General features: G+C 43.8%; 1 protein-coding gene across 3 annotated transcripts in view; it reads left to right on the forward strand.

Moving 5' to 3' along the window:
• Nucleotides 1-749: 749 nt before the first annotated feature.
• Nucleotides 750-26,385, forward strand: part of LOC110536067 (RILP-like protein 1) — a 28,392-nt gene continuing 2,756 nt past the window's right edge. For all 3 annotated transcript variants that reach the window (XM_021621598.2, XM_021621600.2, XM_021621599.2), the window contains exons 1-6: nucleotides 750-1,251; nucleotides 6,270-6,417; nucleotides 18,589-18,707; nucleotides 18,930-19,205; nucleotides 19,471-19,751; nucleotides 22,795-22,893. In XM_021621598.2, coding sequence (XP_021477273.2) covers nucleotides 964-1,251; nucleotides 6,270-6,417; nucleotides 18,589-18,707; nucleotides 18,930-19,205; nucleotides 19,471-19,751; nucleotides 22,795-22,893 — 1,211 coding nt within the window. In that variant the 5' untranslated portion in view covers nucleotides 750-963. The remainder of the gene's footprint in view (nucleotides 1,252-6,269; nucleotides 6,418-18,588; nucleotides 18,708-18,929; nucleotides 19,206-19,470; nucleotides 19,752-22,794; nucleotides 22,894-26,385) is intronic.

Below are 26,385 nucleotides of genomic sequence, written 5' to 3' on the forward strand. Positions count from 1 at the left end.
AGTGCCCCATGGTCGTGGTGGGGTTATGGTATGGGCAGATATAAGCTATGGACAACGAACACAATTGCATTTGAATGCACAGAGATACTGTGACGAGATCCTGAGGCACATTGTTGTGCCGTTCATCCACCGCCACACCTTCATATTTCAGCATGATAATGCACGGCCCCGTGTCGCAAGGATCTATACACAATTCCTGGAAGCTGAAAATGTATCAGTTCTTCCAAGGCCTGCATACTCACCATAAATGTCACCCGTTGAGCATGTTTGGGATGCTCTGGATCGACATATGACAACTTGTTCCAGTTCCTGCTAATATCCAGCAACTTTGCACAGCCATTGAAGAGGAGCGTGACAACATTCCACAGGCCCCAATCAACAGTCTGATCAACTATGCGAAAGAGATGTGTTGTCCTGCATGAGGCAAAAGGTGGTTACACCAGATACTGACTGGTTTTCTGATCCACGCCCTACCTTTTTTTAAAAGGTATCTGTCACCAACAGATGCATATCTGTATTCCCAGTCATGTAAAATTCATAGATAAGGGCCTAATGCATTTATTTCAATTGACTAATTTCCTTATATGAACTGTAACTCAATAAAATCTTTGAAATTGTTGCATGTTGCGTTTATATTTTTTTCATATTAACATTGGACAAGAACGATTAATTCAGAGAGGATAGAAAGAAGAACAACTTAATGACCTGAAAGTGCCAGTCACACAAGTACACTTCAGCAGGAGAACCAAGAATAACTTGACATGCGCAGTGGGCTACACAGAACGTTCGTAGTTCGTGATAGGTATTGGATTGCACTCTGGGGAATCTGGAAGTTGAGAATTAGGCCTACATTCAAAGAGTTGTAAAAATATCGGAAAGAATAGCTATAAGAAGTAGGCCTAGATCGTACTACAAACGTTACACAATAACTGTCCTTGTTGATTTCGGAGGGGAGAAACAGACATGGAAGACTTCGGAACACCCCTGGACAAAAACGCTACGGAGTTAACCGTTATGGACGTCTATGACATTGCCGCGGTTGTGGGACAAGAGTTTGAACGCATTATCGATCAGTTTGGGTGCGAGGCTTCACTGCGGCTAATGCCCAAAGTGGTCCGGATTCTGGAAGTTCTAGAGGTGCTGGTCACCCGAAACAATATCAACCCAGAGACGGAGGAGCTACGGCGTGAGCTGGACAGGTTGCGAATGGAACGGAATGACAGATTGAAGAAAGAGCAGCTACATCAAAAGGTGTGTTTACCGAAATATTTAGCTCACGTGTGCAACACGAAGAGTAGCCTACTACACCAAGTATGGTCTTTTCATGACATTCCTCTGCTATCTGACACTCGGTGTCACATTGCGCAAGAGCATGTTGACAAAAGTTACGTAATAAATGTTTTACACATGCTGGAGCCACACTGCACCAAATACCCTGGTTTCAGACTCTTAATTATCCTTACTACTCTAAAGACTAACCACTTCCATGCCAGTCGGGAGAATGTAGATGTTTAATCTGAACACTCAAAAGCTTTTTTCTCCACCGACAGTTGGGTAAGGTTGTTACAGCCCCCACCCTCTTGTCAGACTCCATACATAAAGTGTACAACATAAGACAAAAGTAAAAAAGAAAATATACACCGAATAAATTGCAAGCACTAACAGTGCAATACACATTTTATAAAAAACAAATACACAATATCAATACATGTATCACCATAAACGATATAAAGGGAAGAAAGGATAAGGGGGTAATGTTCCGTGTGTGTTTATGTAACGGTGGGTCGGTGCAAAAAGTTTTGAGAAACAGGTGTAAAGAGTTCTTAAAGTCTGGTCAAATAAAATAAGTTTGATTTGTCACATACTTCGTAAACAACTGGTGTAGACTAACAGTTAAATGCTTACTGGTCCTTTACCAAAAATGCAGAGTTAAAAAAAGAAATAGTGACACGAATAACAATAATGAGTAGAAATAACATGGCTATATACAGGGAGTACCAGTATCAAGTCGATGCAGGGGTACGAGGTAATTGAGGTAGCTAGTATGTACATGTAGTAGGGGTGACGTGACAATGCAAAAGGATAGATTAACAGCAGCAGTATATGTGGTAATTGAAAGCTTGTGCGTGTGAGTGGCGTCAGTATGTGTAACGGATGTGAAACGGCTAGCTTAGTTAGCGTGGGCGCTAAATAGCGTTTCAATCAGTGACGTCACTTGCTCTGAGACCTTGAAGTAGTAGTTCCCCTTGCTCTGCAAGGGCCGCGGCTTTTGTGGAGCGATGGGTAACGATGCTTCGAGGGTGACTGTTGATGTGTGCAGAAGGTCCCTGGTTCGCGCCCGGGTATGGGCGAGGGACGGTCTAAATTTGTACTGTTACATATGCATGTGTGTGCGTGTTAAGTGTGTGTGTGTGCATGGAGTCAGAACAAGAGAGTTGCAGGTAGTCCGCGTAGCCATTTGATTAGCTATTTAGCAGCCTTGTTTAGTAGACTTAAGGCTTGGGGCTAGAAGCTGTTCAGGGTCCTGTTGGTTCTAGTCTTGGTGCACTGGTACCACTTTATGTGCAGTAGCAGAGAGTACAGTCTATGGCTTGGGTGGCTGCAGTCAGAATTATTTTGGGGCTTTCCTCTAACACCGCCTGGTATAGAGGTCCTGGATGGCATGGAGCTCGGCTCCAGTAAAGTACTGGGCCATACTCGCCACCCTTTGTAGCGCCTTGTGGTCGGGTGCCTTGTAGTTGCCTGTCAAGCGGTGATGCAGCCAGTCAAAATGCTCTCAACGGTGCAGCTGTAGAACTGAGGGCCAGAGACAAATCTTTTCAGCCTCCTGAGGGGGCCGAGGTGCACTACAGAGGGTAGGTAGTATGTACGGACCAGTACATCACTGGGGCCAAGCTTCCTGCCATCCAGGACCTCTATACCAGGCAGTGTCAGAGGAAGGCCCTAAAATCATATTTAAAGCATTGTTAGTTAAGGATTTGTAAGTAAGCATTTCACTGTAAGGTGATGATGCAATACCTGTTGTATTCAGCGCATGTGGCAAATAGAATTTGATTTGCAGTTGATTACGGTTTATTGTACAATCAGATGTTTTGGGTAGGGCTGCGGTGGACGTGGACTGTTGCTCCGGTTTTCATTCTGATGGAGATTTTTTGTCCCCATAAGCACGCTTGGCCCTTCTCTGGTCTGCTGATGCAATCAGGTCCTCAAACTCAGGGTAGTGTCAGGGTGGAGAAGTTTGAAAAGATCTGGGTCTGTCTCCACATCAGACATCATGTCTTCAGCTGCCCCCACAAATCGCTGCTCCTCTTTAGCAGAGAGTTCTTTTGACCGACTGGCCAGAGCCTATGAAATTACAGAAGACAATAAGTTATTCTACTCAATAAAGAAACAGTCTTGAACCCTGGAATCTCAACAACAGCAAAAAGCTGAAGAAGCAATCACTAAAAGCTGTGGAACCAGTCTCAACTTGCATCTGAGGAGTCAGTGTTTAAAAATATATATATATTTCACCTTTAATTAACCAGGTAGGCAAGTTGAGAACAAGTTCTCATTTACAATTGCGACATGGCCAAGATAAAGCAAAGCAGTTGAACACATACAACAACACAGAGTTACACATGGAGTAAAACAAACATACAGTCAATAATACAGTAGAAACAAGTCTATATACGATGTGAGCAAATAAGGTGAGATAAGGGAGGTAAAGGCAAAAAAAAAAGGCCATGGTGGCAAAGTAAATACAATATAGCAAGTAAAACACAGGAATGGTAGATTTTCAGTGGAAGAATGCAAAGTAGAAATAAAAATAATAGGGTGAATAGGAGCAAAATAAATACAGTAGGGAAAGAGGTAGTTGTTTGGGCTAAATTATAGATGGGCTATGTACAGGTGCAGTAATCTGTGAGCTGCTCTGACAGCTGGTGCTTAAAGCTAGTGAGGAAGATAAGTGTTTCCAGTTTCAGAGATATTTGTAGTTCGTTCCAGTCATTGGCAGCAGAGAACTGGAAGGAGAGGCGGAAGGAGAGTGGTGTATTAGCAATGGTTATATGCATCAAAATCCTTGAGAAAATTGTAAGATGTAGAATTATGTTACAGTCAGTCCATCTATGTCTTTATGAGACTACTCACCTTCAAAATCTGCTCCACTCTTCATCTATGCACCTTAATCTCAGCTGACTGATCAGGAGACCCAGTACACAGGCGTTGTGCAGACTTCCTGAGCCATGACAAAGAAAAAACATTAAATTAAGTTTATGCATGATATTCACACCTATTTCATGTAACATATATGAGAATGCTAAGATAACTTCCATACAATTTACGGATAGCTCATTCTGTCTTGCTGGATAACGCCCATCGCTCGTTCCAGTGCAGGCGTTGAAGCACTCTGTTGTAGCTGCTGCTGTTGGATAGTTGAGCTACTTGTGTCATCAGCCTTTCATTCATATAAGCCACCATGTTGTAGTCCGCCATTTGATTTAGCCTGGCCATGAATCCATGCTCTTGTTTGGTGATGCATCGTTTCCTTGCACGAAGAGACGCATTGGCGTCTATGGGAGAGCCACCACTTAAGTTGACCACAACTGTTAACAATTTTTTTCAATGGTAAACGGCCTGAGTAAGACCTCTTCATTTGTCCGCCATCTTTTTCAACCAGTCTTTTTAGCTTGGCATTTAATCAACGACACCTTTGTTTTATGTGCAATTATGCAGAATTAAAAAGTTAAAGATGCTATACCTTTGTGTATGCATTTATGTATGGACAGTTGAAGTCAGAAGTTTATATACACTTAGCTTGGAGTCATTAAAACTCGTTTTTCAACCACTCCACAAATTTCTTGTTAACAAACTATAGTTTTGGCAAGTCGGTTAGGACATCTACTTTGTGCATGACACACGTCATTTTTCCAACTATTGTTTACAGACAGATTATTTCACTTATAATTCACTGTATCACAATTCCAGTGGGTCAGAATTTTACATACACTAAGTTGACTGTGCCTTTAAACAGCTTGGAAAATTCCAGAAAATTATGTCATGGCTTTAAAAGCTTCTCATAAGCTAATTGACATCATTTGAGTCAATTGGAGGTGTACCTGTGGATGTATTTCAAGGCCTACCTTCAAACTCAGTGCCTCTTTGCTTGACATCATGGGAAAATCAAAAGAAATAGGCAAGACCTCAGAAAATAATTGTAGACCTCCACATGTCTAGTTCATCCTTGGGAGCAATTTCCAAATGCCTGAAGGTACCACTTTCATCTGTACAAACAATAGTACGCAAGTATAAACACCATGGGACCGCTAAGGAAGGAGACTCGTTCTGTCTCCTAGAGACAAACAAACTTAGGTGCGAAAAGTGCAAATCAATCCCAGAACAACAGCAAAGGACCGTGTGAAGATGCTGGAGGAAACAGGTACAAAAGTATCTATATCCACAGTAAAACGAGTCCTATATCGACATAACCTGAAAGGCCGCTCAGCAAGGAAGAAGCCACTACACCAAAACCGCCATAAAAAAAGCCAGACTCGTTTGCAACTGCACATGGGGACAAAGATCGTACTTTTTGGAGAAATGTTCTCTGGTCTGATGAAACAAAAATAGAACTGTTTGGCCATAATGGCCATCGTTATGTTTGGAGGAAAAAGGGGGAGGCTTGCAACCCGAAGAACACCCATCCCAACCGTGAAGCACGGGGGTGGCAGCATCATGTTGTGGGGGTGCTTTGCTGCAGGAGGGACTGGTGCACTTCACAAAATAGATGGCATCATGATGGAAAATGATGTGGATATATTGAAGCAGCATCTCAAGACATCAATCAGGAAGTTAAAGCTTGGTCGCAAATGGGTCTTCCAAATGGACAATGACCCCAGGTACACTCAGGTAGACCAGCTCTGTCAGGAGGAATGGGCCAAAATTCACCCAATTTATTGTGGGAAGCTTGTGGAAGGCTACCCGACACGTTGACCCAAGTTAAAAATTTTAAAGGCAATGCTACCAAATACTAATTGAGTGTATGTAAACCTCTGACCCACTGGGAATGTGATGAAAGAAATCAAATCTGAAATAAATCACTCTCTACTATTATTCTGACATTTCTTAAAATAAAGTAGTGATCCTAACTAAGACGGGGAATTTTTACTAGGATTAAATGTCAGGAATTGTGAATAACTGAGTTTAAATGTATTTGGCTAAGGTTTATGTAAACTTCCAACTTCAACTGTGTCTGTGTGTGTGTGCGTGCGTGCGGTTGACGCATCCCCCAGGAGTTGGAGCTGGTGGAAGACGTGTGGAGAGGGGAGGCCCAAGACCTGCTGTCTCAGATCACACAACTGCAGGTGGAGAATAAGAGCCTTCGGAAGAGCCTGTCCCTAAAAGACTCACCTGTGACTGAGGACCTACAGAGACAGGAGGGTATGTGCAGCACAGAGTGGTATTTAGCAGCAACGTGGTCTCAGAGCATTTCGTATTATTCTTTAAGTAAATCTGAGACTCCTAGTCAGTTGTACAACTGAATGCATTCAACTGAAATGTGTCTTCCGCATTTAACCCTCTGAATCAGAGAGGTGCTGGGGGCTGCCTTAATCGACATCCACGTCTTAGGCGCCCGGGGAACAGTAGGTTAACTGCCTTGCTCAGGGGCAGAATTTAGTATGATATGTCACATTTCTCGATCATCCATTTAATTTTTTTATTTTTTCACCTTTATTTAATCAGGTTGGCCAGTTGAGAACAAGTTCTCATTTACAATTGCGACCTGGCCAAGATAAAGCAAATCAGTGTGACACAAACAACAACACAGAGTTACACATGGAATAAACAAATGTACAGTCAATAACACAATAGAAAAATCTATATTCAGTGTGTGCAAATGTAATAAGATTAAGATTAAATAGGCCATAGTGGCAAAATAATTACAATTTAGCAATTAAACAATATAGTGATAGATGTGCAGGAGATGAATGTGCAAGTTGAGATACTGGGGTGCAAAGGAGCAAAAAAAAAAAAAAAACAATATGGGGATGAGGTAGTTGGGTGGGCTATTTACAGATGGGCTGTGTACAGGTGCAATGATCGGTAAGCTGCTCTGACCACTAATGATAGTTAGTGAGGGAGATGTAAGTCTCCAGCTTCAGGGATTTTTGCAATTCGTTCCAGTCATTGGCAGCAGAGAACTGGAAGGAAAGGCGGCCAAAGGACGAGTTGGCTTTGGGGATGACCAGTGAGATATACCTGCTGGAGCACGTGCTACGGGTGGGTGCTGCTATGGTGACCAGTGAGCTGACAAAGGGCAGGGCTTTACCTAGCAAAGACTTATAGATGACCTGGAGCCAGTGGGTTTGGGGATGAATATGAAGTGAGGGCCAGCCAACGAGAGCATACAGGTCGCAGTGGTGGGTAGTATATGGGGCTTTGGTGACAAAACAGATGCCACTGTGATAGACTACATCCAATTTGCTGAGTAGAGTGTTGGAGGCTACTTTGTAAATGACATCACCGAAGTCAAGGATCGGTAGGATAGTCAGTTTTACCAGGGTATGCTTGGCAGCATGAGTGAAGGATGCTTTGTTGCAGAATAGGAGCCGATTCTAGATTTAATTTTGGATTGAAGATGCTTAATGTGAGTCTGGAAGGAGAGTTTACAGTCTAACCAGACACCTAGATATTTGTAGTTGTCCACATATTCAAAATCAGATCCGTCCAGAGTAGTGATGCTAGACGGGCAGACGGGTGCGAGCAGCGATCGGTTGAAGAGCATGCATTTAGTTTTACTTGCATTTAAGAGCAGTTGGAGGCCATGGAAGGAGTGTTGTATGGCATTGAAGCTCATCTGGAAGTTTGTTAACACAATGTCCAAAGAAGGGCCAGAAGTATACAGAATGGTGTCGTCTGCATATAGGTGGATCAGAGAATCACCAGCAGAAAGAGCGACATCATTGATGTATACAGAGAAAAGAGTAGGCCTGAGAATTGAACCTTGTGGCACCCCCATAGAGACTGCCAGAGGTCCAGATAACAGTTTGACACAGTTTGACACTCCAATTTGACACACTGAACTCTGAGAAGTAGTTGGTGAACCAGGCGAGGCAGTCATTAGATAAACTAAGGCTATTGAGTCTGCCTATAAGATTGCGTTGATTGACAGAGTCGAAAGCTTTGTCCAGATCGATGAAGACGGGTGCACAGTACTGTCTTTTATCTATGGCGGTTATGATGTCGTTTAGGACCTTGAGCGTGGCTTAGGTGAACCCATGACCAGCTCAGAAACCAGATTGCATAGTGGAGAAGGTACGGTGGGATTCGAAATGGTCGGTGATCTGTTTTGTTAATTTGGCATTCTAAGACTTTAGAAAGGCAGGGCAGTATGGATATAGGTCTAACAGTTTGGATCTAGAGTGTCTCCCCCTTTGAAGAGGGGGATGACCGCGGCCGCTTTTCAATCTTTAGGGATCTCAGACGATACGAAACAGAGGTTGAACAGGCTAGTAATAGGGGTTGCAACAATTGTGGCGGATCATTTTAGAAAGAGATGGACTAGTCTTGCCCAGCTGATTTGTAGGGGTCCAGATTTTGCAACTCTTTCAGAACATCAGCTATCTGGTTTTGGGTGAAGGAGAAATGGGGAGGCTTGGGCAAGTTGCTGTGGGGGGTGCAGAGCTGTTGACCGGGGTAGGGGTAGCCAGGTGGAAAGCATGGCCAGCCGTAGAAAAATGATTATTGACATTCTTGATTATCGTAGATTTATCGGTGGTGACAGTGTTTCCTAGCTTCAGTGCAGTGGGCAGCTGGGAGGAGGTGCTGTTATTCTCCATGGACTTTACAGTTCCCAGAACCTTTTGGAGTTTGTGCTACAGGATGCAAATTTCTGTTTGAAAAAGCTAGCCTTTGCTTTCCTAACTGCTTGTGTACAATGGTTCCTAACTTCCCTGAAAAGTTGCATATTGTGGGGGCTATTCGATGCTAATGCAGAATGCCCCACAGGATGTTTTTGTGCTGGTCATGGGCAGGCAAGTGTGGAGTGAATCAAGGGCTATATTTGTTCTTATTTTTACATTGTTTGAATGGGGCATGCTTATTTAAGATGGTGAGGAAGCACTTTTAGAGAATAACCAGGCATCCTCTACAGACGGAATGAGGTAAAAATCCTTCCAGGGTACCCGGGCCAGGTCGATTTAGAAAGGCCTGCTCGCTGAAGTGTTTTAGGGAGCGTTTGACAGTAATGAGGGGTGGTCGTTTGACCGCGGACCCATTACGGACACAGGCAATGAAGACCGCAGAGGTGTATTCAGAGGGCAAGTTGATCAGGATGATATCTATGAGGTCTCCCGTGTTTACACATTTAGGGTTGTATCTGGTAGGTTCCTTGATAATTTGTGTGAGATTGAGGGCATCTAGCTTAGATTGTAGGATGGCTGGGGTGTTAAGCATATCACAGTTTAGGTCACCTAACAGTACAAATTCTGAAGATAAATGGGGGGCAATTAATTCACATATGGTGTCCAGGGCACAACAAATCAAACTTAGGGAGGCGGCTTCTGATGTTAACATGCATGAAAGCAATTATTTTACGGTTACAGAAGTCAACAAAAGATAGCGCCTGGGGAATAGGTGTGGAACTGGGGGCTACAGGGCCTGGGTTAACCTCTACATCACCAGAGGAACAGAGGAGGAGTGGGGAAAAGGGTACAGCTAAAGGCTTTAAGAACTGGTCGTCTAGTGCGTTGGGGACAGAGAATAAAAGGAGCAGATTTCTGGGCATGGTTGAATAGATTCAGGGCATAACGTACAGACAAGGGTATGGTAGGATGTGAGTACAGTGGAGGTAAACCTTGGCGTTGAGTGACAATGAGAGCAGTTTTGTCTCTGGAGGCACCAGTTAAGCCAGGTGAGGTATCCGCATGTGTGTGGGGTGGGACAAAAGAGCTATCTAAGGCATTTTGAGCGGGCCTGAGGGCTCTACAGTGAAATAAAACAGTAAGATCTAGCCAAGACAGCAGTAGACAAGGCATATTGGCATTAGAGAGAGGCATAAAGCAAACACAGGTTGATCAGGAGAGCTAAGCCAACAACGGGTAAATGTCGATGAATGGGCAGAGCGGGTTAGTTAGGTACATACAGGACCTGAGTTTGAGGCTGGGGCTGACGGGTAAACAAAATGTACTGTGTTATTGAAACAGTCCAGGGGGCGTCAGCTGTGTAGCTGAGTGATCATAGGGTCAAAAGAGCAGCAATAGGTGAGTCAGGGTGGCGTTTGGTAGTCACTACTACGCTAGGCGAGCAGGGGACACAGCGTTCAGAAAAGCTAGTGGGCCGGGGCAAGTAGATGGTTCTTCGGCGACATCCTAACATGTTCGCTTGTTGATTCCTCTGTATACCAGTTGTGATGGATCGGCGGGGCTCCGTGTCGGCAGTAAAAGGGTCCAGGCCAATTGGCAAAATCGGTATTGTAGCCCAAGAATTGGCCTAAGGACCTCTTCGGCTAGCCGAGAGATGGGCCTAGCTCGAGGCTAGCTCTAGGCTAACTGTTTCTTGCTTTGGGACAGAGATGTTAGCCAGGAGTAGCCACTCGGATAGTGGCTCTACTGATCCACAGAGGACCACTTATGATATTTTAACAGTAGTCATAGTGATTAGCAACTTGACAAGTCAATGTCATTTAGGGTGATTTAATTGTGCACTCCTACAATTAAACTCAAATGCCTCATAACAAGGTATATGTTTTGAGTGCAGAAGATCTGAGGTGTGTTATTGGTGTGTAACAGACAGAGCCGAAGAACATACACTACAGAAAGTATAGCATTGCTGGCAACACAGGGTCTCTGATCACCATGTCAGTGGCAAGAACACCTGAATTTCCAGCTGCATCTAAATCCAGTAGGAAGACGTGGTCAGGTGATGCACCATAATTGGGACTGATTTATACATTGAAGTGTCATTTGACCTACATGCTACCAGGTGCCTCTGGAAGATGCGTGTACCTCAGCAACCTGGAGAGCAGTGGGAAGACCGGGAAGAAATATTAAATGACATGACTTGGAGAATCTATCCACTACCACCAGAATAGTGGTGAAACCATCAGAAGGGGAAGATCAGTAACAAAGTCAATGGATAGATGGGACCAAGGTCGCAGAGGCACGGGAAGTGGCAGGAGCTTCTCTGTTGAAGCATTCCGGGGGAACTTAGTTTGAGCACACTCGGAACAGGAGTTGATATACCGCCTAACATCCTGCACCAAGGTGGGCCACCAGTATTTCTCGGTGATGGAATGGATGGTGCAAAACTATTTGGATGTCCAGCAACGACAGCTGTGTGTGCCCAGGTCAGCAGCCGATCCCTTATCCCTGTGGGAACGTAGATGCGTGCGGGAGGACAATTCCGGGATGCGGGCTCCCTCTCTAGAGCCTGGCAGATGTCCACATCAACATCCCAAACCACTGGACCCACGACTCTGGAGGAGGGGATTATGGGTGCCTTCTGGCCAGGAGTCTCTCCCGAATTTTAGATACGGGACAGGGCATCGGCCTTGATGTTCTTAAAACCTGGGCGATAGGTCAGCATGAAGTCGAATCTGGTGAAGAAGAGGGCCCCACCTGGTTTGGCGCGTATGTACTCAAGGTTCCGATGGTTGGTGAGGATGACGAATGGTTCCTTGGCACCCTCCAGCCAGTGTCTCCACTCCTAATGCCAACTTCACCGCCACGAGCTCCCGATCGCCGACGTCGTAATTCCTCTCTGCGGGGGACAGTTAATTGGATTAGGAAGCACAAGGATACAATTTTAGTGGGTCCCCCTGTCTTTGTGACAAAACTGCCCCCACACCCACATCCGATGCATCTACCTCAACCACAAAAGGTATCTGGGTGTTTTAGCAAGGGGGCGAAGGTGAAACGCCCCTTGAGGAGACAAAAGGCCTTGTCGGCTGCTGGAGACCAAACCAACCTATGAGGCCCACCCTTGAGGAGAGAGGGGCGGCGACAACACTAAAGTTCCTGATGAAGCAGCGGTAAAAGTTGGCAAACCCCAAAAACCGTTGTAACCTCTTGATAGTGGTTGGGACTGGCCATGACCTTACCACATCTACCTTCTTGTCCTCCATCCTCACTCCCTGCAGGCTGATTTGGTAGCCCAAGAAGGAGACAGCCCTCTGGTGGAATTGGTACTTCTCTGCCTTGACGAACAGGTGGTTAGCCAAGAGGCATTCCAGGACTGCTCGAACGTGAGTGATGTGATCCTCCAGGTTGGTCAAGAAGATCAGGATGTCATCGATGTACAAACACCTGACGTCCGAGCATGTCCCTGAACACCTCGTTGACAAATTCCTGGAACACTGACAGAGCGTTGGCTAAGCCAAAGGGCATAACCAAGTAATTGTAGTGACCAGACATCGTGCTGAACGCAGTCTACCACTCATCCCCTCCTGGATGCGAATGAGATTATAGGCACTCCGCAGGTCCAGTTTGGTGAAGAACAGGGCCACGCGGAGCTGCTCGATGGCTGACGGCACCAGCGGAAGAGGGTAACGATACTTCGTGGTGATGTCATTGAGTCCAATGACATCACCACGATTGGTAATCGATACAAGGGCGTAATCCACCCTCTTTCTTGGCCACGAAGAAGAAACCAGCTGATGCAGGGGATGTGGACCTGCGGATGAAACCCTGCTGGAGCACCTCTTGAATGTAGTCCTCCATGGCCTGGGTCTCAGCCTCTGAGAGAGGGTAGATGCGTCTGCGGAGGTGTATCACCGGAAAACAGGTCAATGGCATAGTCCCAGGGGCGATGAGGAAGGCAACAGGTGGTGAGGGTCTTGGAGAATACCTCCCTTAGATCCTGATATTCCTCCGGGATGTTGGGCAGGAGACCAAAACGCAATAACAATACCAACTGGTGAGTGAACCTGGGAGAGTGACATATAAAGAGGAGGAAATTATATAGGTAATGGAGTCCAGGTTTGAATCATAATGAATCACAGGTGTGCGTAGTGATGAGTGGCAGGTGTGCGTAATGATGAATCCCAGGACCGGGGGTTAGTTACTTCCGGCACCGACAGAGATTTTTTTATTACGTGTTATTTCTTACATTGGTACCCCAGGTAATCGTAGGTTTCATTACATACAGTCGGGAAGAACTACTGAATATAAGAGCAACGTCAACTCACCATCAGTACGACCAGGAATATGACTTTCCCGAAGCGGATCCTGTGTTCTGCCTTTCACCCAGGACAACGGAATGGATCCCAGCCTGTGACCCAAAACAAAGATGTCGTAAAAGAGGGAAATGAAGCGGTCTTCTGGTCAGGCTCCGGAGACGGGCACATCGCGCACCACTCCCTAGCATACTTCTCGCCAATGTCCAGTCTCTTGACAACAAGGTTGATGAAATCAGAGCAAGGGTAGCATTCCAGAGGGACATCAGAGACTGTAACGTTCTTTGCTTCACGGAAACATGGCTCACTCGAGAGACGCTAATGGAATCGGTGCAGCCAGCTGGTTTCTTCACGCATCGCGCCGACAGAAACAAACATCTTTCTGGTAAGAAGGGCGGGGGCGTATGCCTTATGGTTAACGAGACGTGGTGTGGTCACAACAACATACAGGAACTCAAGTCCTTCTGTTCACCTGATTTAGAATTCCTCACAATCAAATGTCGACCACATTATCTACCAAGGGAATTCTCTTCGATTATAATCACAGCCGTATATATTCCCCCCCAAGCAGACACATCGATGGCTCTGAACGAACTTTATTTGACTCTTTGCAAACTGGAAACCACATATCCTGAGGCTGCATTCATTGTAGCTGGGGATTTTAACAAGGCTAATCTGAAAACAAGACTCCCTAAATTGTATCAGCATATCGATTGCACAACCAGGGCTGGTAAAACCTTGGATCATTGCTATTCTAACTTCAGCGACGCATATAAGGCCCTCCCCCGCCCTCCTTTCAGAAAAGCTGACCACGACTCCATTTTGTTGCTCCCTGCCTACAGACAGAAGCTAAAACAAGAAGCTCCCGCGCTCAGGTCTGTTCAACGCTGGTCCGACCAATCTGATTCCACACTTCAAGACTGCTTCCATCACGTGGACTGGGATATGTTCCGCACTGCGTCCAACAACAACATTGACGAATACGCTGATTCGGTGAGCGAGTTCATTAGAAAGTGCATTGAAGATGTCGTTCCCATAGCAACGATTAAAACATTCCCAAGCGTGAAACTGAAAGCGCGAACCACTGCTTTTAACCAGGGCAAGGTGACCGGAAACATGACCGAATACAAACAGTGTAGCTATTCCCTCCGCAAGGCAATCAAACAAGCTAAGCGTCAGTATAGAGACAAAGTAGAGTCGCAATTCAACGGCTCAGACACGAGGTATGTGGCAGGGTCTACAGTCAATCACGGATTACAAAAAGAAAACCAGCCCCGTCACGGACCAGGATGTCTTGCTCCCAGGCAGACTAAATAACTTTTTTGCCCGCTTTGAGGACAATACAGTGCCACTGACACGGCCCGCAACCAAAACATGCGGACTCTCCTTCACTGCAGTCAACGTGAGTAAAACATTTAAACATGTTAACCCTCGCAAGGCTGCAGGCCCAGACGGCATCCCCAGCCGCGTCCTCAGAGCATGCGCAGACCAGGCGCAGACCAGCTGGCTGGTGTGTTTACGGACATATTCAATCAATCTTTATCCCAGTCTGCTGTTCCCACATGCTTCAAGAGGGCCACCATTGTCCCTGTTCCCAAGAAAGCTAAGGTAACTGAGCTAAACGACTACCGCCCCGTAGCACTCACTTCCGTCATCATGAAGTGCTTTGAGAGACTAGTCAAGCACCATATCACCTCCACCCTACCTGACACCCTAGACCCACTCCAATTTGCTTACCGCCCAAATAGGTCCACAGACGATGCAATCTCAACCACACTGCACATTGCCCTAATCCATCTGGACAAGAGGAATACCTATGTGAGAATGCTGTTCATCGACTACAGCTCAGCATTTAACACCATAGTACCCTCCAAACTCGTCATCAAGCTCGAGACCCTGGGTCTCGACCCCGCCCTGTGCAACTGGGTACTGGACTTCCTGACGGGCCGCCCCCAGGTGGTGAGGGTAGGTAGCAACATCTTCACCCCGCTGACCCTCAACACTGGGGCCCCACAAGGGTGCGTTCTGAGCCCTCTCCTGTACTCCCTGTTCACCCACCACTGCGTGGCCATACACGCCTCCAACTCAATCATAAAGTTTGCGGACGACACTACAGTGGTAGGCTTGATTACCAACAACGATGAGACGGCCTACAGGGAGGAGGTGAGGGCCCTCGGAGTGTGGTGTCAGGAAAATAACCTCACACTCAACGTCAACAAAACTAAGGAGATGATTATGGACTTCAGGAAAGCTGCTCCGCCCACAACCGTAAGGCTCTCCAGAGGGTAGTGAGGTCTGCACAACGCATCACCGGGGGCAAACTACCTGCCCTCCAGGACACCTACACCACCCGATGTCACAGGAAGGCCATAAAGATCATCAAGGACAACAACCACCCGAGCCACTGCCTGTTCACCCCGCTATCATCCAAAAGGCGAGGTCAGTACAGGTGCATCAAAGCAGGGACCGAGAGACTGAAAAACAGCTTCTATCTCAAGGCCATCAGAACTCCAGCCACTTTAATAATGGGAATTGATGGAAATTGATGTAAAATATATCACTAGCCACTTCTGCAATGATACTTAATATAATGTTTACATACCCTACATTACTCATCTCATATGTATATGTATATACTGTACTCTATATCATCTACTGCATCTTTATGTAATACATGTATCACTAGCCACTTTAAACTATGGCACTTTGTTTACATACCCTACATTACTCATCTCATATGTATATACTGTACTCGATACCATCTACTGCATCTTGCCTATGCCGTTCTGTACCATCACTCATTCATATATCTTTATGTACATATTCTTTATCCCTTTACACTTGTGTGTATAAGGTAGTAGTTTTGGAATTGTTAGGTTAGATTACTCGTTGGTTATTACTGCATTGTCGGAACTAGAAGCACAAGCATTTCGCTACACTTGCATTAACCTTTCTGATCTCCCCATCCCGGATCCGGGTTCGTGAATACAGACTCAAGCTCATTACCATAACGCAACGTTAACTATTCATGAAAATCGCAAATGAAATGAAATAAATATGCTAGCTCTCAAGCTTAGCCTTTTGTTAACAACACTGTCATCTCAGATTTTCAAAATATGCTTCTCAACCATTGCAAAACAATCATTTGTGTAACAGTATTGATGGCTAACGTAGCATTTAGCATTAGCATTCAGCTGGCAACATTTACACAAAAAAACAGAAAAGCATTCAAAAAAATCATTTACCTTTGAAGAACTTCAGATGTTTTCATTGAGGAGACTCTCAGATAGCAAATGTTCAGTTTTTCCTGAAAGATTATTTGTTTAGGACAAATCGCTCCGTTTTCTGCGTCACGTTTAGCTATGAAAAAACCCCTGTATCCAGGATTGTGTAAATCTATCAGCAAGCTCATTAGCATAACACAACGTTAACTATTTATGAAAATCGCAAATGAAATGAAATAAATATGCCATCTCTCAAGCTTAGCCTTTTGTAAACAACACTGTCATCTCAGATTTTCAAAATATGCTTCTCAACCATAGGAAAACAATCATTTGTGTAAAAGTAGCTAGCTAGAGTTAGCATTTCGCGTTAGCATTTAGCGTTAGCATTAGCGTTAGCATCCAGCACGCAACATTAACAAAAACATAAAAGCCTTCAAATAAAATCATTTACCTTTGAAGAACTTCTGATGTTTTCAATGAGGATACTCTCAGTTAGATAGCAGATGCTCAGTTTTTCCAAAAAGATTCCTTGTGTATTAGAAATAGCTCCGTTTTATACATCACATTTGGCTACCAAAAAAAATCCATAAATTCAGTCCTCAAAACGCAAACTTTTTTCCAAATTAACTCCATAATATCGACTGAAAACATGGCAAACGTTGTTTAGAATCAATCCTCAAGGTGTTTTTCACATATCTCTTCATTGATACATCGTTCTTGGAAACATGCTTTCTCTCCTGAATCCCAGGAGAAAATGCCTGCACCTGAAGATTACGCACAAATTTAGACAAAGGACACCGGGCGGACCTCTGGAAAATGTAGTCTCTTATGGCCAATCTTCCAATGATATGCCTACAAATACGTCACAATGCTGCTAAGACCTTGGGCGAACGACAGAAAGTGTAGGCTCATTCGTTGCGCAATCACAGCCATATAAGGAGAGAATGGAAAACAGAGCTTCAGAAATTCTGCTAATTCCTGGGTGATGCATCATCTTGGTTTCGCCTGTAGAATGAGTTCTGGGGCACTTACAGACAAAATCTTTGCAGATTCTGAAACTTCAGAGTGTTTTCTTTCCAAAACTGTCAAGAATATGCATAGTCGAGCATCTTTTCGTGACAAAATATCGCGCTTAAAACGGGAACGTTTTTTATCCAAAAATGAAATAGCGCCCCTAGAGCTCTAAGAGGTTAACATCTGCTAACCATGTGTATGTGACAAATAAATGTAACTTGAATTTGATTTGATTTAGTACTCTAGCGACGTCGTACGTCGGAGGGGAGGAGCAGACGTGACAGTCAATAGTGAAGAAGCAACCCCGGGATGCTGACCTTCTAGGCAGAGTTGCAAAGAAAAAGCCATTTCTCAGACTGGTCAATAAAAATAAAAGATTAAGATGGGCAAAAGAACACAGACACTGGACAGAGGATCTCTGCCTAGAAGGTCAGCATCCCGGAGTCACCTCTTCACTGTTGAGAACTGTGTTTTGCTGGTACTATTTAATGAAGCTGCCAGTTGAGGACTTGAGGCGTCTCTTTCTCAAACTAGACACTAATGTACTTGTCCCCTTGCTCAGTTGTGCACCGGGGCCTCCCAATCCTCTTTCTATTCTAGTTACAGCCCGTTTGCTATGTTCTGTGAAGGGAGTAGTACCCAGCGTTGTACAAGATCTTCAGTTTCGCATGGAATAGCCTTCATTTCTCAGAACAGGAACAGACTGATGAGTTTCAGAAGAAAGTTATTTGTTTCTGGCCATTTTGAGCCTGTAATCGAACCCACAAATGCTGATGCTCAACTAGTCTAAAGAAGGCCAGTTGTATTGCTTCTTTAATTAGAACAACAGTTGTCAGCTGTGCTAACATAACTGCAAAAGGGTTTTCTAATGATCAATATGCCTTTTAAAATGATAAACTTGGATTAGCTAACACAACGTGCCATTGGAACACAGAAGTGATGGTTGCTGATAATGGGTCTCTGTACCCCATGTAGATATTCTATTAAAAATCAGCAGTTTCCAGCTACAATGGTAATTTCACATTTTCATTAACCATGTCTACACTGTATTTCTGATCAATTTGATGTTATTTTATTGGACAAAAATGTGCTTTTCTTTCATAAACAAGGACATTTCAAAGTGACCCCAAACTTCTGAACGGTAGTGTATGTTTATGTATTAATGCCTGTGTGGGCTGTATGTGTGTATATCTTGGACAGATGTGTCAGAGAGAGAGTGTCAGGTGATGAAGAAGCTAAAGGAGGTGGTAGACAAACAGAGGGATGAGATCCGGGATAAGGACCATGAGCTGAACCTCAAGAACGAGGACCTGGAGGCGGTGAGGCTTGTCTCTTTTCATCTAGTAGCATTCCACACTCCCTGAACTACATAACACATCCCTCCTAGGCTTCCTACTGTCTGTAGCCTAATGCTTCAGCACATAGATGTCTCGTCTTGCCTGAGGAGGACAACCACTTCCACCAACAATCTGGACACTGTTTCCATCAGTTCATTACAGATAAATGGGTAGGATTAAACGGACTCCTTCCTCCCCTTATAGCTTCAGCTGCAGCAGCACCATCTGATGAAGATCAACCTGGACCTGCGACACAGGATCAGTGTGGTAGAGGCACAGGGCAAGGCAGTGATCCAACAGAAGGCTGAGCTGGAGGCTATGTCCCAAGCGCGCCAGCAGGAGCTCGGGGCCCTGCGTCGGGAGGTGGCAAGGCTGAAGGAGGAGCGCAAAGAGTGGGAGCTGGACATGAAGAGGTCAGCCGAGGAGGAACCATCCCCCTCAAAGTCTGTGATGACAGTGCTTACACCAGTATCGGCCAAGGTAACCACAGCTACAACCCCCTACCTGATCAAGTCCATTACATTTCTCTTTAAGACACCATTACATATCTGTACGCTTCACCTTATAGAGTTAAGATTATACCCAAATGACAGGGTTTTAAGTTCCCTATTGACAAGAACACAATAACATGACATCCACCCAAGGAGGGTCAGTCAACCTTGTAGATTAGCCATTGAGTATCATTGCCACTGCTCACAAAGCCTGTCATAGCACTGTAAGTGACCGTGCTATTTCCCAAATCCAGTCCTTGGTACTAGCATCAGCAGCCTCCATCGTACACAATTCTTTTTGGGCGGAATGCAGAAGTGACCATGAATTCCTGGCACAGTGCTTTGAGTCAGAAGAGAGCCCTCCTGTCCTCTCGCTGTGTGACAAGGACCAGGAGGAGGAACCTGATGTCCTGGACCAGAAGGAGTCCGACAGGCCCCACTTCACCCTCGAGGAGCTACGGGACGTCCTGAAGGAGAGGAACGAACTCAAAGCTCAAGTGTTCATGCTGAGAGAGGAGCTCATCTATTACAAAAGGTTACATGATATGAAATCTGCTATGTGAAAAAACAAAGTGAATAAAAACATTTAAAAAAAATAATAACCTGGAGTTGAGGGACTAGGGATTTATCATCACTTTTTAATACCCCTTCAACTGAATCTTATGTTATTACTATACTGAACAAAAATATAAGCGCAACATGCAATAATTTAAAAGATTTTACTGAGTTACGGTTCATATAAGGAAATCAGTCAATTGAAATAAATGAATTAGACCCTAATCTATGGATTTCACATGACTGGGAATAGAGATATGCATCTGTTGGTCACAGATACCTTAAAAAAAGGTAGGGGCGTGGATCAGAAAACCAGTCACTATCTGGTGTGACTGCCATTTGCCTCATGCAGTGTGATCTCCTTCGCATTGATTTGAGCAGGCTGTTGATTGTGGACTGTTGTCCCACTCCTCTTCAATGGCTGTGCGAAGTTGCTGGATATTGGCCGGACCTGGAACATGCTGTCATACATGTCGATCCAGAGCATCCCAAAAACGCTCAACGGGTGACAGTCTGAGTATGCAGGCCATGGAAGAACTGGATCATTTTCAGCTTCCAGGAATTGTGTACAAGTCCTTGCAACACGGGGCCATGCACTATCATGCTGAAACATGAGGTGATGGCAGTAGATGAATGGTACGACAATGGGCCTCAGTATCTCGTCACGGTATCTCTGTTGATTGAAATTGGCAATCGATTAAATGCAATTGTGTTCATTGTCCAACGTTTATGCCTGCCCAAACCATAACCCCCCCGCCACCATGGAGCACTCTGTTCACAACTTTGACATCGGCAATCTGCTCGCCAACACGATACCATACATGTGATCTGCGGTTGTGAGGCTGGTTGGACGTACTGCCAAATTCTTTAAAATGACGTTGGAGTTGGCTTATGGTAGAGAAATTAACATTGAATTCTCTGGCAACATTCCTAGAGTCAGCATGCCAATTGCACAATCCCTGAACTTGAGACATCTGTGGCATTGTGTTATGTGACAAAACTGCACAATTTAAAGTGGCCTTTTATTGTCCCCAGCACAAGGTGCAGTGGTGCACCTGTGTAATGGTTATTCTGTTTAATCAGCTTCTTGATATGCCACACCTGTCAGGTGGATGGATTATCTTAACAAAGGATAAATGCTCACTAACCGGAAAAAAACACATTTGTGCACAAAATTTGAGAAAAAAGCTTATTGTGCATATGGAACATTTCTGGGATCTTTTATTTCAGCTCATAAAACATGGTAACAACACTTTACATGTTGCATTCATATTTTTGTTCAATATATATTTTTCGCATTTATATTTTTGTTCAGTGCACATGTACAGTTGAAGTCGGAAGTTTCAACCTCTCCACAAATTTCTTGTTAACAAACTATAGTTTTGGAAAGTCGGTTAGGACATCTACTTTGTGCATGACACAAGTCATTTTTTCAACAATTGTTTACAGACAGACTATTTCACTTATAATTCACTGTATCACAATTCCAGTGGGTCTGAAGTTCACATACACTAAGTTGACTCTGCCTTTAAACAGCTTGGAAAATGACAGAAAATGATGTCATGGCTTTAGAAGCTTCTGATAGGCTAATTGACATCATATGACTCAATTGGAGGTGTACCTGTGGATGTATTTCAAGGCCAACCTTCAAACTCAGTGCCTCTTTGCTTGACATCATGGGAAAATCTAAAGAAATCAGCCAAGATCTCAGCAAAAAAATTGTAGACCTCCACAAGTCTGGTTCATCCATGGGAGCAATTTCCAAATACCTGAAGGTACCACGTTCATCTGTACAGACAATAGTACGCAAGTATAAACACCATGGGACCACACAGCCGTCATACCGCTCAGGAAGGAGACGCGTTCTGTCTCCTAGAGATGAACGTACTTTGGTGCGAAAAGTGCAAATCAATCCCAGAACAACAGCAAAGGACCGTGTGAAGATGCTGGAGGAAACAGTTACAAAAGTATCTATATCCACTGTAAAACAAGTCCTATATCGACATAACCTGAAAGGCCGCTCAGCAAGGAAGAAGCCGCTGCTCCAAAACCACCATAAAAAGGCCAGACTCTGGTTTGCCACTGCATATGGGGACAAAGATCGTACTTTTTGGAGAAATGTTCTCTGGTCTGATGAAACAAATATAGAAATGTTTGGCCATAATGACCATTGTTATGTTTGGAGGAAAAAGGGGGAGGCTTGCAAGCCGAAGAACACCATCCCAACCGTGAAGCACAGGGGTGGCAGCATCATGTTGTGGTGGTGCTTTGCTGCAGGAGGGACGGGTGCACTTTACAAAATAGATGGCATCATGAGGACAGAAAATTAAGTGGATATATTGAAGCAACATCTCAAGACGTTAGTCAGGAAGTTAAAGCTTGGTCGCAAATGGGTCTTGCAAATGGACAATGACCCCAGGCATACTTCCAAAGTTGTGGCAAAATGGCTTAAGAACAACAAAGTCACGGTACTGGAGTGGCCATCACAAAGCCCTGACCTCAATCCCATAGAAAATTTGTGGGCAGAACTGAAAAAGCGTTTGCGAGCAAGGAGGCCTACAAACCTGACTCAGTTACACCAGCTCTGTCAGGAGGAATGGGCCAAAACTCACCCAACTTATTGTGGGAAGCTTGTGGAAGGCTACCTGAAACATTTGACCCAAGTTAAACAATTTAAAGGCAATGCTACCAAATACTAATTGAGTGTATGTAAACTTCTGACCCATTGGGAATGTGATGAAAGAAATAAAAACTGAAATAAATCATTCTCTCTACTATTATTCTGACATTTCACATTCTTAAAATAAAGTGGTGATCCTAACTGACCTAAGACAGGGAATCTTTACAAGGATTAAATGTCAGGAATTGTAGTTTAAATGTATTTGGCTAAGGAGTATGTAAACTCTTGACTTCAACTGTATATTTACTAATGATGTTGCATCCCACTTTATCCTTTTCATTTTTTGCATTTGCTCATAATACAAGTCCACATTCTTTAAATGAATCCCTTCTCCCTGCCTCAGTGAGGAGTTGGAGAATGAGATATACGGTATCAACTTGGATCCATCACTTCAGTCACAGCCTGCAGCCACTGAACAGCCTGACTCAGGAATCAAACGTCTGTAAGTACTGAGGCCCACTAGACCTACGCCAAAACTCCTCAGCTACCCCACTCCATCTCTCTTGATGGTATGTGCTCAGGCCACACACATATAGGTGCACAGCCTATCATTCCCACAATCTCTGACATTTTCAAACAAGGTTGTCACTAACCACGTTTCCATCTAGTTTTTATGCAAGTAAAGTCATCATGACAGCTGTGATTGAAACAGGACTTTTCGGTCATAATAAATAATGGTAATGTAGACAAATAATTTGTTTCTTTCGAAATGGTGGGATCTTTTTGTGTCTGTAAAATTAATTATGCAAGAAATGGCGTTGGAAATGCCTTTGGTTCTCCCACTACAACTCGAGAAACCAGGCAGATTAAATAAATTAACTTCACAGGGTGGTGAAAGTGCAAGGTGATCTTGATGCTCCTTTCCAGTAAATATCAAAGGTTCTTATTCTGGTGACATGATTGATGCTTGACTACCGTTTTTGACAATTTTTTGGTATTTTTATTTAACCTTTATTTTGACAGGGAAGACATATTGAGACCTAGGTCTATTTTCCAAATGTACCCTGTATAATACAATATAAAATACACATTAAACACAAAATATACACACTACATGACCAAAAGCACAAAAATGTACAGTTGGCACTATGCATTGGGGCAGGTAGTGTTCTCCTCTCATCGTGAACCGTGATTCATCACTCCTGAGAATGCGTTTCCACTGCTCCATAGTTCAATGGTGTCAAGCTTTACACCACTCCAGCCGACACTTGGCATTGCGCATGGTGTTCTTAGACTTGTGTCCGGCTGCTCGGTCATGGAAACCCATTTCAGGAAGCTCCCGACTCAATTATTTTGCTGATGTTGCTTCCAGAGGCAGTTTGGAACTCTGTAGTGAGTGTTGCAACCGAGGACAGATTATTTTCTCATGCTACGGGCTTCACTTGTGTGGTTTAACCACTTTGCGGCTGAGCCTTTGTTGCTCCGAGACATTTCCACTTGACAATAACAACACTTACAGTTGACGGAACGCTCTAGCAGAAATTTGACGAACTGACTTGTTGGAAAGGTGGCATCTTATGACGGTGCCTCGTTGAAAGTCACTGAGCTCTTTAGTACGGGCCATTCAACTGCCAACGTTTGTCTACATACGTTTGCATGGCTGTGTGCTCGATTTTACACACCTGTCAGCAATGGGTGTGGCTGAAATGGCCGAATTCACTCATTTGAAGGGGTGTCAATTAGAGGTCGACCGATTAATCGTAATGGCCGATTAATTAGGGCCGATTTCAAGTTTTCATAACAATTGGAAATCTGTATTTTTGGACACCGATTTGGACGATTTTTCTTTTTTTTTAACTTGGCAAGTCAGTTAAGAACACATTCTTATTTTCAATGACTGCCCAGGAACAGTGTGTTAACTGCCTTGTTCAGGGACAAAACAACAGATTTTTACCTTGTCAGCTCAGGGATTCAATCTTACAACCTTACAGTTAACTAACGTTAGTCCAACACTCTAACCACCTGCCTCTCATTGCACTCCACGAGGAGTTTACCTGTTACGCGAATGCAGTAAGAAGCCAAGGTAAGTTGTTAGCTAGCATTAAACTTATCTTATAAAAAACAATCAATCATAATCACTAGTTAACTACACATGGTTGATGATATTACTAGTTTATCTAGCATGTCCTGCGTTGCATATAATTGATGCGGTGCGCATTCGCGGAAAAAGGACTGTCGTTGCACCAACGTGTACCTAACCATAAACATCAATGCCTTTCTTAAAATCAAAACACAGAAGTATATATTTTTAAACCTGCGTATTTAGCTAAAATAAATCCAGGTTAGCAGGCAATATTAACCAGGTGAAATTGTGTCACTTCTCTTGCATTCATTGCACGCAGTGTCAGGGTGGGTATATGCGATAATAATAAACGTTTTGTTTTCGAAACTGTAGTTTCCGGATTCGACCATATTAAAACCTCTTGAAGCTAGGGGGCACTATTTTTATGATGACAATTATACCGGATCCGGGATGGGTGGTTCAGAGAGGTTAATGACCAAAGGCTCGTATTTCTGTGTGTTATTATGTTATAATTAAGTCTATGATTTGATATTTGATAGAGCAGTCTGACTGAGCGATGATAGGCAGCAGCCGGCTCGTAAGCATTCATTCAAACAGCACCTTTGTGCGTTTTGCCAGCAGCTCTTCGCAATGCTTCAAGCATTGAGCTGTTTATGACTTCAAGCCTATCATCTCCCAAAATTAGGCTGGTGTAACTGATGTGAAATGGTTAGCTTGTTAGCGGGGTGCGCGCTAATAGCGTTTCAAACGCCACTTGCTCTGAGACTTGGAGTAGTTGTTCCCCTTGCTCTGCATGGGTAACACTGCTTCGAGGGTGGCTGTTGTCGATGTGTTCCTGGTTCGAGCCCAGGTAGGAGTGAGGAGAGGGACGGAAGCTATACTGTCACACTGGCAATACTAAAGTGCCTATACGAACATCCAATAGTCAAAGGTATATGGAATACAAATGGTATAGAGAGAAAAAGTCCTATAATTCCTATAATAACTACAACCTAAAACTTCTTACCTGGGAATATTGAAGACTCATGTTAAAAGGAACCACCAGCTTTCATATGTTCTGAGCAAGGAACTTAAACGTTAGCTTTTTTACATGGCACATATTGCACTTTTACTTTCTTCTCCAACACTGTGTTTTTGAATTATTTAAACCAAATAGAACATGTTTCATTATTTGAGGCTAAATTGATTTTTATTGATGTATTATATTAAGTAGAAATAGGTGTTCACTTATTATTGTAATTGTCATTATTACAAATACATTTTTAAAAATCTGCCTTTTTGTCCTCCAATAATCGGTATCGGTATCTGCGTTAAAATCAGAATGGTCGACCTCTAGTGTCAAAATACTTTTGTATATATTGTGTAAATATATACACACACATTAGAATACAAACACACAGTCATGGTAAGCACAAATAAAACAACACAAATCACCCAGAAAAACGGTTCATAAGAATATTCTTGCTCTTATCCATAATAATCTCATCATGTAGACAAGCCTACCTGCACTATATCTGTGAGCTGTTGGCTAGAATGCACGTGCCAAGACCAGAGTAGGAACATTTGCAATTTAACACAACAGTTTTTGTGACAAAACTATCGGTAGAGTTGAAAATTGCAATGGAAACATATTGAACTTTAGATTTGTATTCGGTACATTTTATCCTCAAGTTAGTTTGGTGGTAACACCACTGTTGGGAAAATGTGCATATTATCTTCATGCGGACTCTAGAATATTCACATAAAAATATTTCTAATTGGGTGGAAACCTAGCTATTAACCAGGTTTTGATCCAACCTTTTTAATGTAAGTGAAGTACATGTTGGATAGAAAATGTTTATGACAGGCCTGATGGTCACAAATTGTCTGTAAACTTCCAAAATCTCGACAAAACAAAATACAATAGACAAG

Source organism: Oncorhynchus mykiss, chromosome 11 (assembly GCF_013265735.2).
Source record: "Oncorhynchus mykiss isolate Arlee chromosome 11, USDA_OmykA_1.1, whole genome shotgun sequence".
Lineage (NCBI taxonomy): Eukaryota > Metazoa > Chordata > Actinopteri > Salmoniformes > Salmonidae > Oncorhynchus > Oncorhynchus mykiss.